The sequence below is a fragment of the Hyperoodon ampullatus genome (assembly GCF_949752795.1).
Source record: "Hyperoodon ampullatus genome assembly, chromosome: 2".
NCBI classification, from domain to species: Eukaryota; Metazoa; Chordata; class Mammalia; order Artiodactyla; family Ziphiidae; genus Hyperoodon; species Hyperoodon ampullatus.
The window spans coordinates 180,467,019-180,484,144 of record NC_136915.1 but is presented as its reverse complement, the minus strand read 5'-3'; the positions used below and the strand labels follow the sequence as shown (position 1 = coordinate 180,484,144).

Below are 17,126 nucleotides of genomic sequence, written 5' to 3'. Positions count from 1 at the left end.
GTACCCAGCAGTGGAATTGCTGGATCATATGGTTGTTGTTTTTAATTTTTGAGAAACCTCCATATTGTTTTCCACAGTGGCTGCACCAATTTACATTCCCATCAACAGTGTAGGAGGGTCCAGACCTTTTCTTAGAGTTTCTGTCCCCAGATTGGAATTTTGCTTTATCTTTCCTGATAATGCAGAGCCATACTGCACCATCTGGTTTTGTAGGTTAGACAATTAGGAAAACTCTAAGAGCAGAATACTTGCAAATTTTTTACAATGTTTTCCCCACTACTTTACAATTGTTTTAGCTTCATCTAATTCAACAGCAGTTTGTTCTTGTTTTTTAGAGACATGCCTTTACTAGATTCTTAAGAACATCAGCTCAGTTTTCATTAAAGAAAAAAAAAATTGGTTTGGGAATTCCCTGGTGGCCCAGTGGTTAGGATTATTTTTCTTCCAATGCAGGGGGCATGGGCTAGATCCCTGGTCAGGGAATTAAGATCCTGCATGTGGCAGGGTCCAAAATTAAAAAAAAAAAAAAATTGGTTTGGGAATTCCCTGGTGGCCCAGTGGTTAGGATTATTTTTCTTCCAATGCAGGGGGCATGGGCTAGATCCCTGGTCAGGGAATTAAGATCCTGCATGTGGCAGGGTCCAAAATTAAAAAAAAAAAAAATTGGTTTCGGGGAGAGGGTGGTTAGTGAACAATTTTCACTTGTGTGCTCTTCTGTAACTCCCAAAGTTTTGTAATTAGAAAGAAACAATAATTTCTATTAAAAAAAAAAACAACTCACCAGAGAGCGTTATCAACAAACGGCTGCCATTACATGGAGTTCTAGTTTGAGAAGACTTTTACTTACACAATCTCATTTGATTTTCATAATAACTGAGTTAAGTCAGACCATTTATTTTATTATGTTACAAATAAGTATAACAAAATTTACCATCTTAACCATCCATTTTTTTTTTTTTTGCGGTACGCGGGCCTTTCACAGCCGCGGCCCCTCCCGTTGCGGAGCACAGGCTCCAGACGCGCAGGCCCAGCGGCCATGGCCCACGGGCCCAGCCGCTCCGTGGCATGTGGGATCCTCCCGGACCGGGGCACAAACCCGTGTCCCCTGCATCGGCAGGCGGACTCTCAACCACTGCACCACCAGGGAAGCCCCCATCCATTGGTTTTTATAATTAAATTGTATAATTACACAGCGAGTACAACTGGCATGAATAAGTTCAAGGATAAACACAACTGACTGTGAGCCCAACAGGTGGGAAGAGAAGTGTGTGGGAGTCCTAGAGAGTAGCCTTCTGCTCTGATAGCTCAGTGTACGCTCAATGCAGGTTTTAGGAGTAAACAGAGAGCACTGTTGCATTCAACAACATGTTATGTGGAGGTAGGTTGTACTCGCTAAAGCGGTGCTTCCCAGTAAGGTAGCCATTAGCCCCATGTAGTTGTTGAGCACTTGGCAAGCTGCTAGTCCAAATGGAGATGTGCTGTATGTGTAAAATACGTAGCACATTTCGAAGACTTAGCATGAAAAGAAAGAATGTGAAATATCATACTTATAATTTTTGTTAATTACCTGTTGAAGTGATAATATCTGGGTTATACTGGATTAAAGAAAATATACTTTCTAAAAAGGCAGGCCGCTGTGATTGAAACATGAGCCGCTCGCGCCTGCCCCATCTCCTCTAGCCTCTGGGAATCAGCCCCGATCCGGAATGGTTGCCGCGGGCACCCGGACGTGGCCCCGCCCCCTGCGCTTCCCCGCCCCTTCCCCGCCCCGCGCTTGCGCACTCCCGCAAGGCTCTCGCAGGTGCTCCGGCGTCCGTCTTCCCCAGAGCCCGGCCGGAACCTAGGCCGCGGCGCCTTTCCGGAGCCTCGGTTTGGCCTGGCTCGCCATGCGTTGGGGGCTGCGCCCTCCCGGGCCGGGGGCAGCGGCCCTGGCCCGGAATTTGTGGGTGCCGCCCCGCTTTCCTCGTCGGCCTGGCTGGCGAGGGGCGGCGAGGAGGCTTTTGGTGCGGTCAGTCACCGGGGCCAGTAACCAGCTGCAGAATTCGAGTAATGGCAGCTATCGGGACACGGTGTTGCTGCCGCAGACCAGCTTCCCCATGAAGCTGCTGGGCCGCCAGCAGCCCGACACGGAGCTGGAGGTCCAACAGGTACGGGCCGGCCTGTGCGCGGCGCGGGCCGGGAGGGGGGCCTCGGGAGGGGGGACACGGGCCCTTCCCGGAGCCACGCCTGGGCCACTTACACCCCGGGCGGGGCGGGACCCGGCCGCAGGCTCCAGGCCCTTTTGGGCCGGGGGTATTGCGACCAGGTCAGTGGAAGTCATGCGCTTCCCACGGGTTGTATTGGGTGAAAACAGAAGTGCAGAAACCTCTAGGCAAGTCCAATAGAGGTGGCAGGTTCCAGAGCGGAATGCTAAGGGGGAACCAGCGATGCTCAGCACGGATGGAATAGAAGTCCCAGTTTTAGCTTAGACAGAACCAGTCGAATTTGGACGCTTTTCCAGTGGCTTTTAAAAAGTAAATTAACATGTACACATATAAATAAAAATTCGCTTATGAGAAGTTGAAGCTCACTCTTGGTATCGATAGGTCCCTAGTTGGAATTATGGCTTGTTTGAAGGGTCAGGTAGCTGTGGTTACTTCCTCAGAGTCCGCTTCCTAAACTGTGCCCCTGTCTCCTGTATTAGATTGAATTTTCTAAGGGCAGAGATTCACTTGTTAGTTTGTGTAATTATAGAGTCTTTAAAATCCCTGATATTTTGGATATATTGTCTAAGTAAATATGCTTAGCTTAAATATTCTTATGACAACTCTCAGAGTTCTAGACTCACAAACCTGTTTCGGCCGTCTAATTTTTTAAAGTGTTTTATCCAGTACCTTCTGTATTTCTGGAACTGTGACAGTTGCAGATATTTTCTCATATAATCTTCACACCAGCTCTGTGAGTTGGATATTATTAACATTTTTTTCAAATGAGGGAATAGGCCTACAAAGGCAAAGTGACTTGGTCAAGGTCACACAGCAAGTGAGGGAAGGAGAGTGGGATTACAATCAGTGTTATTCCAAATTAAGAGAGTAGCAAGTGTTGAGGCCAAAGGATAGCAGGAATAAGATGTGAGTACGTGTGTGTGTGTGTGTGTGTGTGTGTGTGTGTGTGTGTGTGTGAGAGAGAGAGAGAGAGATGAGGGATCTACAGGTCCTTCAGCATGGAGTGGAGGGTAGGGAGTGCTGAGAGGCTGCCCAAGAACTTAGTGGTACTAAACCTTTGTAGGGTCCTGTATACGTTTATAAAGCACTTAGACTTTAAACTGAAGTCTACGGAGAAGCTATTCAAAAGTATTAAAAGATGAATACTCAGATGTGCATTTTAGAAACCTCACCATTTGTGTTTTAGAGTTGAATGCGTTAGAATGGGATAGGAAATAAGCAAGTGTTGGTTGTTATTTATGGTAAGATTCAGGAGTATGTATTTACATGATATTCAGACATCATTATTCTTTTTAAACAGAAATGTGGATTTTTGGAACTTTATTCATGGCAAAGAGAAAGAAAAGTGAAGACAGAGTTTTGTCTTCACGATGGACCTCCTTATGCAAATGGTGACCCTCATGTTGGACATGCTTTAAATAAGGTAATTATAATTTAGGTTACAAAACTTGAGGGAACACCTTTATTTAAATACACTTTGCAGAAGAGTATATTCTAGTTTTATGACAGTTATGTAAATTTGCATTGGCATACTTAAACTAAAATGTCTTAGTAGAAAGTAGCAATAAACAGTTTCAGTACTGTGTGAAAAATAACATCACTCGTATTTGCTTTGAACTTATTTTATGTTAGTAAGTATCATTTTATTCAGTAAATCATTAGTGAGCGTCTGTTATGTGCCAGGTATTGTCTAGACTCTGGGAATAGCAGTGAACAAAATAAGGATAAGTCCTGGCTTTATGGAGCTTGTGCTCTAAACAGGAAGGCATAATAAGAAAAATAAGTAAAATATTTAATATGTTAGATAGTTGCTATAGGCTGAATATTTGTCTGTGTGTCGTCCTGGCTCCCGCCCCCTGCAAATCATACATTGAAACCTAATCCCTAATGTGGTAGTATTTGGAGGTGGGGCCTTTGAGAGGTGAATAGGTCATTCTTGGCTGCTATGTGTGCAATAGACTGTAGAGGTAGAGGGAGCTTGGAAATAGGGAGACTAAGAAGGGGGACTACTGCATAATTCAGGAGAGAGATGATGGCCATTTTGACCAGGGTTGAAGCCATGAAAGTGGTGTGAGAAATAGATTCTGGGTATAGTTTTTAGGTAGAGCTGACAGGATTTGCTGATGGATTAGATATGTGGGGTGAGAAAAAGAGAAGAGTCAAGGATGCCTCCAAGAAGCATCTCGAGCACTTAGAAAGTCAGAAGAGCTCTTACCTGAGATGGAGAAGACTGGGAAGATCAGTTTGGGGGAAGAAGTCAGGAGTTCAGACCTGGGCATGTTTCCTTTGAGACAAGATGAGACACGCAGGTGGAGGTACTAAATAGGCAGTTGGAGGCGAGAGGTCCATACTGGATATGTAAATTGATAGGTCATCACCATATACAGTTCAGGGCTGCATTTTGTTTTGTTTTTGAGGGGTGGCTGCTAGGTGCATTTTAAATAGTAAATGAATTGAGTGAGAAATTTAGGTTCTCCTCTAAGAGAACTCACTTGACTTCCCTGAGTGTCATGTAGGCTTTCTCTGCTTTCTACCATGAAGAGTAAGAATGATTATAGTTTGCTTCATGGTTATGCTGAGGTAATAGTAGTTAAGTGGTCTGCTTTCCAGGAAACAGTTGTTTTTATTACAGGCTATTTATCAGCTGACCTTTCTTTGCTGATTCTTATTTCTCACCTACATTAGGTTAAATCATTTTAGATTAGTACTCTCCTTGAGTTTTTAAATTCATTTGGCATTCCCCCCCACCCCCTACAGAACCCCAAGAGACTTTTTTGCCAAGTAGAGCAGTAATTACACATGCATGCCTTTTGCAAAGCAAAGATTTTGTTGCTTGACATCCGTGTTCCTTTTGAGTCTAGAAGAGTATCTAAATCTTAATTTCTAGCATCCAGTCAGAATTTTTTTTCCCTTTTATTCAACTTACTCAGATACTTGGATGAGCGTTGTAAGACTCCTAGAAATGCCCCCATTTTTTTTTTTTTTTTTTTTTTTTGCAGTACACGGGCCTCTCACTGTTGTGGCCTCTCCCGTTGCGGAGCACAGGCTCCGGACGCACAGGCTCAGCGGCCATGGCTCACGGGCCCAGCCGCTCCGCGGCATGTGGGATCTTCCCAGACCGGGGCACGAACCCGTGTCCCCTGCATCGGCAGGCAGACTCTAACCACTGCGCCACCAGGGAAGCCCAAAATGCCCCCATTTGTAGACAAAATGGTGTGTAATTTTTTCCTTCTGTTCTTGCATTATGGGTATTATCCAATATTTACAATGGATATGTTTGAGCACTTTCATAAATTAAACCTTGTTTTTCTATTTAAAATAAGAGGCACGGGAATTCCCTGGTGGTCCAGGGGTTAGGACTCGGGGCTCTCACTGCCGGGGTCCTGAGTTCAGTCCCTGGTAGAGGATCTAAGATCCTGCAAGCCGCATCGCAAGGCCAGAAATAAATAAATAGAATAGCATAGAATAAAATAAAATAAAGAAAATTTTAAAAATAAATAAAATTTAAAAATAAAATAAGATAAAATAAAATAAAATAGGCAGGTATGTGATTGATCCATTTAAGATATTATGATACCCCAGTCTTGGGTGGTATTTTTAAAACTAGGGTAAGTGTGGTATATCTTCCCATAATATCAATTTTATTTGTAGTTTGGGAGAAAAAAGATATTTAACCAGTCATTCAAAACCATTTTATGTTAAGACACATATTAATCTGCTTGGGCTGCTATAACAAAATACCTTAGACTGAGTGGCTTAACAAACATACATTTATTTCTTACAGTTCTGGAGGCTGGGAAGTCCAAGATTAAGGTGCCAGCTGATCTTGGCTCTCTTCCTTGCTTACAGAAAGCTACCTTCTCACTGTGTCCTCACATGGGGGTAGGGGGTGGTGGAGGGAAGAGGGGGGAGGGGAAGAACGCTTTTCTTACAAGGGCACTGTTTCCGTCATTAGAGCCCCACTCTTATGACATCATCTAACCCTAATTACCCCCAAAATTTCATTTCCCAATACATTGAGGGTTATGGCTCTAACATATGAAAGGAGGGGTTTTGGGGACACACACACATTCAGACCGTAACACATGATATGAAATGGAATACAAAATTCCTTTGAATTTGAGAGGAATGGAAGGGATTTTCAAGTTTAAGCTTGCTCTAAGCCCCATTTCTACTTTCTTCCTTCTCCCACAGGCTGCTAGCCCAGCTGAGTGGCTGTTGATATCAAACTGTATGTTACAGGCCTGCCTGTGTTGAAATAGAGAGCTTCAACCAGAATGTAAATCAACTTGGTTACTAAGCACACAGTTTAGTGACTATTTTTGTAGCAAGACTTTCTTGATGAAGGAAGCAGTGAGTTGACTTACATTTTGATGTAAAGCTCTTTCTCTTGAAATAGACTGGCACCTTTGCATAGTACTGGACGAATGTATAATTTCATTGTTCTCAAAAAATTTTTTTCCAGAATAACCTGTGGTAACATGCACCAATCTTAAATTATTCAGTTTGATGAGTTATGACAGCTGTATACATCTGTTAACCTCCCAGTGCAAGATATAGAAGATATATATATATGTGTGTGTGTGTATATACACACATTTACTGAAGTATAATTGATTTACAATATTAATTAGTTTTAGGTGTACAACATAGTGATTCAATATTTTTATACAGTACAAAATGATCACCACAGTAGGTCTGGTTACTGTCACGATACAATTTATTACAATATTACTATATTCCCTATACTGTACATTACATCCCTGTGACTTATTTATTTTATAAGTGTAAATTGGACTTCTGAATCCCTTTCACCTTTCCTTTCACCTTTTTGAACATTGCCCTACCCCCTTTCCCTCTGGCAACCACCAGTTTGTTCTCTGTATCTATGAGTCTGTTTTTCTTTTTTTGTATTTGTTTGTTTTGTTTTGTTTGATTCCACGTATAAGTGAAATCATACGATATTTGTCTTTCTCTGTCTAACTTATTTCACTTATTTCTAGGTCCATTCATGTTGTCCCAAGTGGCAAGATTTTATTGTTTTTTTATGGCTGAGTAATATTCCATTTTATATATATGTCACATACCCTTTATCTATGCATCTATTGATAGACACTTAGGTTGCTTCCATATCTTAGGTTGCTATTGTAAATAATGCTGCTATGAACATGGAAATGTGTGTATCTTTTCAAATTAGTGTCTTTGTCTTCTTCAGATAAATACCCAGAAGTGGAATTGCTAAATAGTATGGTATTGATAGTTCTGATTTTAATTTTTGAGGAATTTTCATACTGTCTTCCATAATGGTTGTATCAATTTACATTCCTACCAATAGTGGACAAGGGTTCCCTTTTCTCTGTGTCCTTGTTATTTGTTGTCTCTTTGGTAATAGGCATTCTTACAGATGTGAGGTGATATCTGAGTGTGCTTTTGACTTGCATTTCCCTGATGATTAGTGACATTGAGTATCTTTTCATGTGCCTGTTGGCCATCTGTATATCTTCTTTGGAAAAACATCTGTTCAGGTCCTCTGCCCATTTTTTAATTGAGTTTTGTGTGTGTGTGTGTGTGTGTGTGTGTGTTTTCTTTCTTTTTTTGCTGTTGAGTTGTATGAGTTCTTTATAGATTTTGTATATTAACTCTTTATCGGACATATCATTTGAAAATCTTCTCCCATTCCCTAGATTGCCTTTTAGTTTTCTAGATTGTTCCCTTCACTGTGCAAAAAGCTTTTTTTTTTTTGCGGTACGTGGGCCTCTCACTGTTGTGGCCTGTCCCCTTGCAGAGCACAGGCTCCGGATGCACAGGCTCAGCGGCCATGGCTCACGGGCCCAGCCACTCCGCGGCATATGGGATCTTCCTGGACCGGGGCACGAACCTGTGTCCCCTGCATCGGCACGCGGACTCTCAACCACTGCGCCACCAGGGAAGCCCCCAAAAGCTTTTTAGTTTGATGTAGTCTCATTTATTTTTGCTTTTGTTGCCCTTGCCTGAGGAGACAGATCCAAAAACATATTGCTAAGACCCATGTCAGAGAGCTTACTGCCTTTGTTTTCGTCTAGGAGTTTTAAGGTTTCAGGTCTTAAATTCAAGTCTTTAATCCATTTTGAGTTTATCTCTGTATATGGTATATGAAAGTGGTCTAGTTTCTTTCTTTTCCATGTAGCTATGCAGTTTTCCCAACATCATTTATTGAAGAGACTGTCTTTTTCCCATTGTACATTTTCGCCTCCTTTGTCATAGATTCATTGGCCATATAAATGTGGGGTTTATTTCTGGGCTCTCTATTCTGTTACATTGATCAATGTGTCTGTTTTTTGTTCCAGTATCATACTGTTTTGATGACTGTGGCTTTGTAGTGTAGTTTGAAATCAGAGTGCATGATACCTCCAGCTTTGTTCTTCCTTATCAAGATTGTTTTGGCTGTTCAGGGTCTTTTGTGTTTCCATATAAATTTTAGAATTATTTGTTCTAGTTCTGTGAAAAATGTTGTTGGTATCTTGATAGGGATTGCATTGAATCTGTAGATTGTCTTGGGTAGTATGGTCATTTTAACGATATTCTTCCCATCAATGAGCAGAATATATCTTTCCATTTGTTTGCATTTGTTTGTGTCATCTTCAGTTTCTTTCATCAGTGCCATAGCTTTTGGAGCACAGGTCTTTTGCCTTAGATTTATTCCTAGGTATTTTATTCTTTTTAATGAAATTGTAAATGAGATTGTTTTCTTAATTTCTATTTCTGATAGTTTATTGTTTGTGTAAAGAAATGCAAAAGATTTCTGTATATTATTTTTATATCCTGCAACTGTATTGAACTTGATGAATTCTAATAGTTTTTTGTGACATCTTTAGGATTTTCTATATATAGTATTATGTCTTCTGCAGACAGTGACAGTTTTACTTCTTCCTTTCCGATTTAGATTCCTTTTATTTCCTTTTCTTGTCTGATTTCTGTGGCTAGGACTTCTAATACTATGTTGAAATAAAAGTGGTAAGAGTGGACACCCTTGTCTTGTTCCTGATCTCAGAAGAAAAGCTTTTAGCTTTTCACCACCGAGTATGATGTTAGCTGTTGGTTTGTCAAATATGGCCTTTATTATTTCAGGTTATGTTCTCTCTGTACCCAGTTTGTTGAGAGTTTTATCATAAATGGATTTTGGCAAACACTTTTTCTGCACCTTGTGAAATGATCATATGATTTTTATTCTTTGTTCTGTTAATGTGATGTATCACATTGATTGATTTGCAGATATTGAATCATCCTTGCATCCCTGGAATAAATCCTGCTTGATCATGGTGTATGATCCTTTTAATGAATTATTGAATTCACTTTGCTAACATTTTGTTGAGGATTTTTGCTTCTGTGTTCATAAGTAATATTGGCCTGTAATTTTCTTTTTTTAGTAGTGTCCTTGTGTGGTTTTGGTATCAGGGTAATGCTGGCCTCATAGAATGAGGAGTTCCTGCCCTCATTACTGTTTTGGTTTCTATTGCTTTATTTTTTTTGCCCATTGTAAAATTTCAGGTAGGTTGAATCATAACATATATTCTTCTGTGTCTGGCTTCTTTAACTCATGTAGTATTTTTTGATACTCGTAGGTGCTGTTATAGATGTCAATAATTGATTCCTTTTTAATTGTCTTTAATTGGTTAGTAGCATTCCATTGAGAGAATGTACCAAAATTTATTCACTATTTTTTTCAGTCCTTTATTTTTATGTATACTTTAATGGAAAATTTGGAGAGGGCACAACCTTTGACATCTGTCTGTATTTTCAAAACCAGAAATCTGGTCACTAAACAAGTCAGTATTGCTATTAGAGCACAATTATAATATGTATTATACAATGTATTAGAACAGTTAATTGTATTGAAAACTTCTGAAACATTTGAGATGTGTTACACATATTGCACATTCCTCAGTATTAAGTTTGTTTGCTTCCACAGAGGCCAAATTATGCTGCTTGATAGCTCATTTTCAAATTATTAGACATATTACATTAGATGGTAAAAAGGGCATTTATTTCTTTTCATGGACAAAACTGAAGTGCTTGGTTTTTTTTTTATTGTTTTTTAAGTACATGCTATTCGAAAGCAATATCATTCAAATTTTGTCTTAATTAAAGTTTATATTTGAAGTAATCGTAGATTCAAGTGCATTTTTAAGAAAAAATAGAGAGGACTCCTTGAACATTTTACCCAATTTCCCCCAATGGTAACATCCTGCAAAACTGTAGTACCATATCACAACCAGGATGTTGACATCGATACAATTAAGATACCAAACATATCCATCAAGAATCCCTCATGATGCCCTTTTATAGCTGTATTCATTTCCCTCTTTTCCCACCACCTCCTTTAGCTGTTCTAACTACTAATCTGTTCTCTACTTCTATATTTTTGTCATTTCAAGAATGCTGTGTAAATGTAATCATACAGTTTTGGGGATTGACTTTTTTCACTCAGCATAATTTCCCTGAGACTCATCCAGGTTACTGAGCATATCAATAATAGTCTGTTTTATTGCTGAGTGGTATCCCGTGGTGTGATGTACCACAGGTTGTTTCACCATTCACCTGTTAACACCTGACTTGTTGCCATTTTTTTTTATTATTAGGAATAAAGCTACTATATACATTCACGTATAGGTTTTTGTCTGAATGTAAGTTTTCATTTCTGTGGGATAAATGCCCAGGACTGCACTTGCTGGGTCATATGGTAGTTGCATGTTTAGTTTTTAAAGAAAATACCAAACTGGTTTAAGTGGTGGCTTTGAGCATTCTACATTCCTACCAGTAACGTACGAATGATCTTGTTTCTCTGCATGTCAGCAGCATTTGGTGTTGTCACTGTTTTTTATTCTAGCCATTCTGATGGCTGTGTATCCCATTTTGGTTTTAAATTTGCATTTCCTTAATGGCTAATGATGTTAAACACTTTTCCATCTATTTATTTGCCATGTGTTGAGCCTCTTTGGTGAAATGTCTCTTTATGTCTTTTGGCCATTTTCTAATTAGATTGTTTAATTTTTTACTATTTTATTTTGAGAGTTTTTTTAATATATTCTAGGTACTGAATCTTTGCCAGGATACGCGGTTTGCAACTATTTCTCCCACTCGGTAGTTTGTGTTTTCATCCTCTTAACAGGGTATGTTGCAAATTGAAAGTTTTAAATTTTGATGAAGTCTAATTGATCAGTTTTTCCTTTCATGAATCATGCCTTTAGTGTCATGTCTAAGAACTCTTTGCCTAACCTGAAGTCCTGAAGATTTTTTTTTTTCTAAAAGTTTTACACTTTCCATTTAAAACCCCATGATCTGTCTTGAGTTTATATAAGGTGTGAGGCTTAGATTGAGGTTTATTTTTTCCCATATGGATGTTTACTTGCTCCAGCACCATTATTATCTTTTCCCTAATCAATTGCTTTTGTATCAATATCAAAAATCAGTTGAACAAACTTGTGTGGGCCTATTTCTGGATATTCTGTTCGGTTTTTTTGTTCTGTATGTCTCTTTCTACAAATACCACAGTTTTGTTTACTATGGCTGTAGAGTAAGTTTTGAAATTTGGTAGTCTGATTCTTCCCCCCCCTTTTTTTTTCAGAATTGCTTTAGCTATTTTGGTTTCTTTGCCTTTACATTAAAATTTAGAATAATTTTTTTGACTTTGAATTTTGGGAGTATTAGCAGGTACCAGGTCAATTGTGTGGTAGGTAGTAAACAGCAAGCAGTATGCAAATTTTTTGTGAGAACTAATTTTAAAAAATTACCCCCAGTTTTATTGAGATATAATTGACATGTAACATTGTACTAATTAAGGTATATGACATATATATATGTCAAGTGTATATATATATATATATATATAGTGAAATGATTACCACAGTAAGTTTAGTTAATATCCATTGTGTCACATAGTTCCAAATTTTTATTTTCTTACGGTGAAAACTTTGAAGATCTACCCTCTTAGCAACTTTAAAATATATAATACAGTGTTGTTACTATACTCAGCATGCTGTACCTTACATCCCCAGAGCTGGTAAGTATTATAATTTGGAGTTTGTACCTTCTGACCATTGTCACCCATATCTCCAACGCCCCCAGCCCCCACCTATGGCAACCACCAATCTGTTCTCTGTTTGATTTTTTTAAAAATCCATGATATAAGGAAAAACGGATAAATTTGATTTCATCAAAGTTAGAATCTTTCTAGGAGTTTGATTTTTTTTTATATTCCACATATAAGTTAGATCATAGAGTATCTGCCTTTCTCTGTCTTACTTTATTTAGCATAATGCTCTCAAGTTCCATCTACGTTGTTGCAAATGGCAGGATTTTCTTCTTTTTTATGGCCGAATAATATTCCATTGTATATATAGACCACATTTTCCATATTCATTCATCCATCAGTGGGTACTTAGGTTGTTTCCCTGTCTTGACTGTTGTAAATAATGGGGCAGTGAACATGGGGGTGCACATATATTTCCAAGTGTTTTCATTTCCTTCAGATAAATACCCAGAAATGGAATTGATGGATCATATGGTAGTTCTACTTTTAGTTTTTTTGAGGAACCTCCATGCTATTTTCCATAGTGGCTGCACCAAATTACATTCCCATCAGTAGTGCACAAGGATTCCCTTTTCTCCACATCCTTGTCAACACTTATATCTCTTGTCCTTTAGAGGACAGCCATTCTGACAGTTGTGAGGTGATACCTCATTGTGGTTTTGATTTGTATTTCCCTGGTGATTGGTGATGTTGTGTAGCTTTTCATGTACTTGTTGACCATTTTTATGTCTTCTTTGGGAAAATGTCTGCTCAGGTCTTTTGTCCATTTTTTTAATTGGATTATTTGTTCTTTTTGCTGTTGAGTTTTACATATCCTTATATTGACTATGTATTCATACAGTAAATATCTTTATGTTTTGATTATTAACCCCTTATCAGAAAAATGGTTTGCAAATTTTTTTCCCATTCTGTAAGTTACCTTTTCATTTTGTTCATTGCTTCTTTTGCTCTCAAGAGGCTTTTTAGTTTGATACAGTCCCACTTCTTGTTTTTGCTTTCATTACTTATGCAACAAAAATCATTGTCAAGACCAAAGTCATGGGGCTTTTCCCCTATATTTTTCTTCTAATAGTTTTGCAATTTCAGGTCTTAACTTTAAGTCCTTAATCCATTTCAAGTTAATTTTGGTAAGTGGTGTAAGGTAGGGGGTCTACTTTCATTTTTTTGCATGTAAATATATGGTTTTTCCATTACCATTTATTGAAGAGACTATTCTTTCCCCATTGAGTGAGAATTCTTGGCTTTCTTGTCACATATTAGTTTATTTTATATACAAAGGTTATTTTTGGGCTCTTGATTCTTTTACATTGGTCTCTGTGTCTGTTGTTATGCTAATACTATAGTGTTTTGATTACAATAGCTTTGTAATATCAGGAAATGTGGTGTCTCTAGCTTTGTTCTCTAATTTGCATTGGCTATTTGGTCTCTTTTGTGGTTCATTATGAATTTTAGGATTTTTTTTTCTGTTTCTGGGAAAAATGTCATTGGAATTTTGACATGGGTTGCATTGAATCTTTAATGGCTTTGGGTGTATGGGCATTTTAACAGTACAGACATACCTTGGAAGATATTTCGCATTCAGTTCCATTCCACTGCAATAAAGCAAATATTGGATCGAGGCTAGTGTCATAAATGTTTTGGTTTTCCATTGCGTATAAAAGCTGTTTACACTACATTGTAGTCTATTAAGTGTGCAATAGCATTATCTGTCAAAAAATGCACATAAGGGCTTCCCCGGTGGCGCAGTGGTTGAGAGTCCGCCTGCCGATGCAGGGGACACGGGTTCATGCCCTGGTCCGGGGAGATCCCACATGCCGCAGAACGGCTAGGCCCGTGAGCCATGGCCACTGAGCCTGCGCGTCCGGAGCCTGTGCTTCGCAACGGGAGAGGCCCCAACAGTAAGAGGCCCGCGTACCACACACACACACAAAAAATGCACATACCTTAATTTAAAAATACTTTATTGCTAAAGGAATGGTAACCAATATCTGACCAGGCAGGGTTTCCACAAACCTTCAATTTGTAAAAAAATGCAATATCCCTGAGTTGCAATAAAATGAAGCACAATAAAACGAGGTATGCCTGTATTAATTCTTCTGATCCATGAATATGGGATATCTTTCCATTTATTTGTGTCATCTTCGCTTTCTTTCATCCATGTCTTCATGGTTTTCTGTGTACAGATCTTTTAGCTCCTTGGTTAAATTTATTTCTAAATATTTTATTGTTTATGGTCCTATTGTACATAGAGGGTTTTTAAAATTTCTTTTTCAGATAGTTTATTAGCATATAGGAACACGTCTGATTTTTGTATGTTGATTTTGTATCCTGAAACTTTAATGAACTTGTTTATTCTAACAGTTTTTTTGTCAAGTCCAGGATTTTCTGTATATAACGTCACGTCATCTGCAAACAAAGACAATTTTACTGCTTACTTTTTGGTTGGATATCTTTTTTTTTTCCTTTTCTATTTGTTCTGGCTAGGACCTCTAATACTATATTGAATAGGAATGGTGAGAGTGGGCATCCTTGTATTATTCCTAACCTTAGAGGAAAAGGTTTCAGCCTCTCACCATTCAGTATGATGTTAGCTGTGACCTTGTCATATATGGCCTAATGTATTATCTTTGAGGTATGTTCCTTCTGTACCCACTATATTGAGAGTTTTTAGAATGAAATTTTTATATGTTGAATTTTGTCAAATGCTTTTTCAGTTTCTATTGAGATGAACATGTGATTTTTATCTTCTAATGTGGTGTGTCAACTTAATTATTTGTTTATGTGGAACCATCCTTGCATCCCAGGGATGAATCCCACTTTATCATGGTGTATGATCCTTTTAATATGCTGTTGAATTTGATTTGATAGTATTTTGTTAATAACTTTTACATCTATATTCATCAGGGATTTTGGCCAGTGGTTTTCTTGTAGTACCCTTGTCTGGCTTTGGTATTAAGGTAGTGTTGGCCTTATAAAATGGGTTTGGGAGTGTTCAGTTTTTCTGAAGAGTTAGAAAAAGATTGGCATTCATTCTTCTGTAAATATTTGCTAGAATTCATCTGTGAAGTCCTGGGCTTTTCTTTTTTGGGAGATTTAAAATTACTCATTCCGTCTTTTTATTTGTTACTGTTCTGTTCAGATTTTCTATTTTTTCATGATTCAGTCTGGGTGGGTTTTATGTGCCTGCAAATTTTTCCATTTTTCCTAGGTTGTTCAATTTCTTGGCATATAATTGTTCACAGTAGTCTCTTACGATCCTTTCTTTGTATTTCTCCAGTGTCAGTTGTAATGTCTCCTGTTTCACTCATAATTTTATTTATTTCAGTTTTCTGTCTTTCTTGGTAAGTCTAGTTAAAGGTTTGTCAATTTTGTTTATATTTTCAAAAACCACCACTTAGTTTTATTGATCTTTTCTATTTGTTTTCCTATGCTCTGTTTCATTTATTTCTGCTCCAATTTCTGTTATCTCTTTCTTTCCCCTGACTTTGAGCTTTGTTTGTTCCTTTCTAGTTCCTTAAAGTGTAAAGTTAGGTAGTTTGAGATCTGTCTTTTTGCTTAATGTAGATGTTTTTCACTGTCAACTTCCCTTTTTGCCCTGCTTTTACTGCATCCCATAAGATCTTTTTCCAGCAGTTATTTAAGATGTTTATTCAAATTTCATCTTTTTGGTAATTAGAAATATTACCATTTGTCTTTTTACTTTTTTAAAATGTCTCTTTAAATTAAATCAGGGAAATTTGCACACATTGAATATTACCTTTTGTTTTTTCATTTCCTCTTTCAATTTTTTAATATATTGTTTCGGTAAAAAAGTGAGAACGAGTGTTAAACCATTGGTATATTAAATAAAAACAACTTTAATCCCCAATACCTTGTTCCTATATCAACTAAAGATTCTTTTTTTATGTATATAAATTTATTTATTTATTGTTTTTGGCTGTGTTGGGTCTTTGTTGCTGCGTGTGGGCTTTCTCTAGTTGTGGCGAGCGGGGGCTACTCTTCATGGTGGACCACAGGCTTCTTGTTGCGGTGGCTTCTCTTGTTGTGGAGCACAGTCTCTAGGCATGCAGGCTTCAGTGGTTGTGGCACGCAGGCTCAGTAGTTGTGGCTCACGGGCTGTAGAGCGCAGGCTCAGTAATTGTGGCACACGGGCTTAGTTGCTCTCCGGCATGTGGGAATCTTCCTGGACCAGGGCTCGAACCTGCGTCCCCTGCATTAGCAGGCGGATTCTTAAGCACTGCACCACCAGGGAAGTCCTCAACTAAAGATTCTTAAAGTAACTTAAAGCACTTAGATATCCTTGGAAAATAATATTATAATATACAATAACATTTCTGTATTACATTTTCATAAATATTGTTAAAAGGAATAATAAACCACATATTCTTTCTTTCAAAATATGGAAAACTGAAATAGTAAAACTAAATTGACAAAATTGTAATTTGTTTATGCTGGATTTTACCTAATTTTAATGAAAATAGTTATTACATGTTACGTACATTTGAAAGTATAAGAAATATATTTTCTTCATTGCCCCAAATTTTTTATTGCAAAATACTTACGTACAGACCTCTAAGAACATTTTCATAATGACCATTAAGTGTATAGAAAGCATTTTTCAAATCTGAGTGTAAGTGGAGGGGAAAGCAGGATGCAAGGTGACTAAAGTCCAGAGTTTGGGTGACTTGGCAAGGTCATCCAGTTAACAGGTTGAAGTTGTGGATGTGACCCAGGCAGGATTTTCTTGTTTAAAAATGCTGCAGATGGGCCTCCCTGGTGGCGCAGTGGTTGAGAGTCCGCCTGCCGATGCAGGGGATACGGGTTCGTGCCCCGGTCTGGGAGGATCCCATATG

General features: G+C 38.3%; 1 protein-coding gene across 1 annotated transcript in view; it reads left to right on the top strand.

The window, feature by feature from the left end:
- Positions 1–1,886: 1,886 nt before the first annotated feature.
- IARS2 (isoleucyl-tRNA synthetase 2, mitochondrial) overlaps positions 1,887–17,126 on the top strand; it is a gene marked incomplete at its 5' end in the record, with an annotated part of 77,849 nt that continues 62,609 nt past the window's right edge. The window contains 2 exons of the mRNA XM_079724919.1: positions 1,887–2,147; positions 3,505–3,627. Of these exons, the coding sequence (XP_079581045.1) occupies positions 1,887–2,147; positions 3,505–3,627 (384 nt within the window). The remainder of the gene's footprint in view (positions 2,148–3,504; positions 3,628–17,126) is intronic.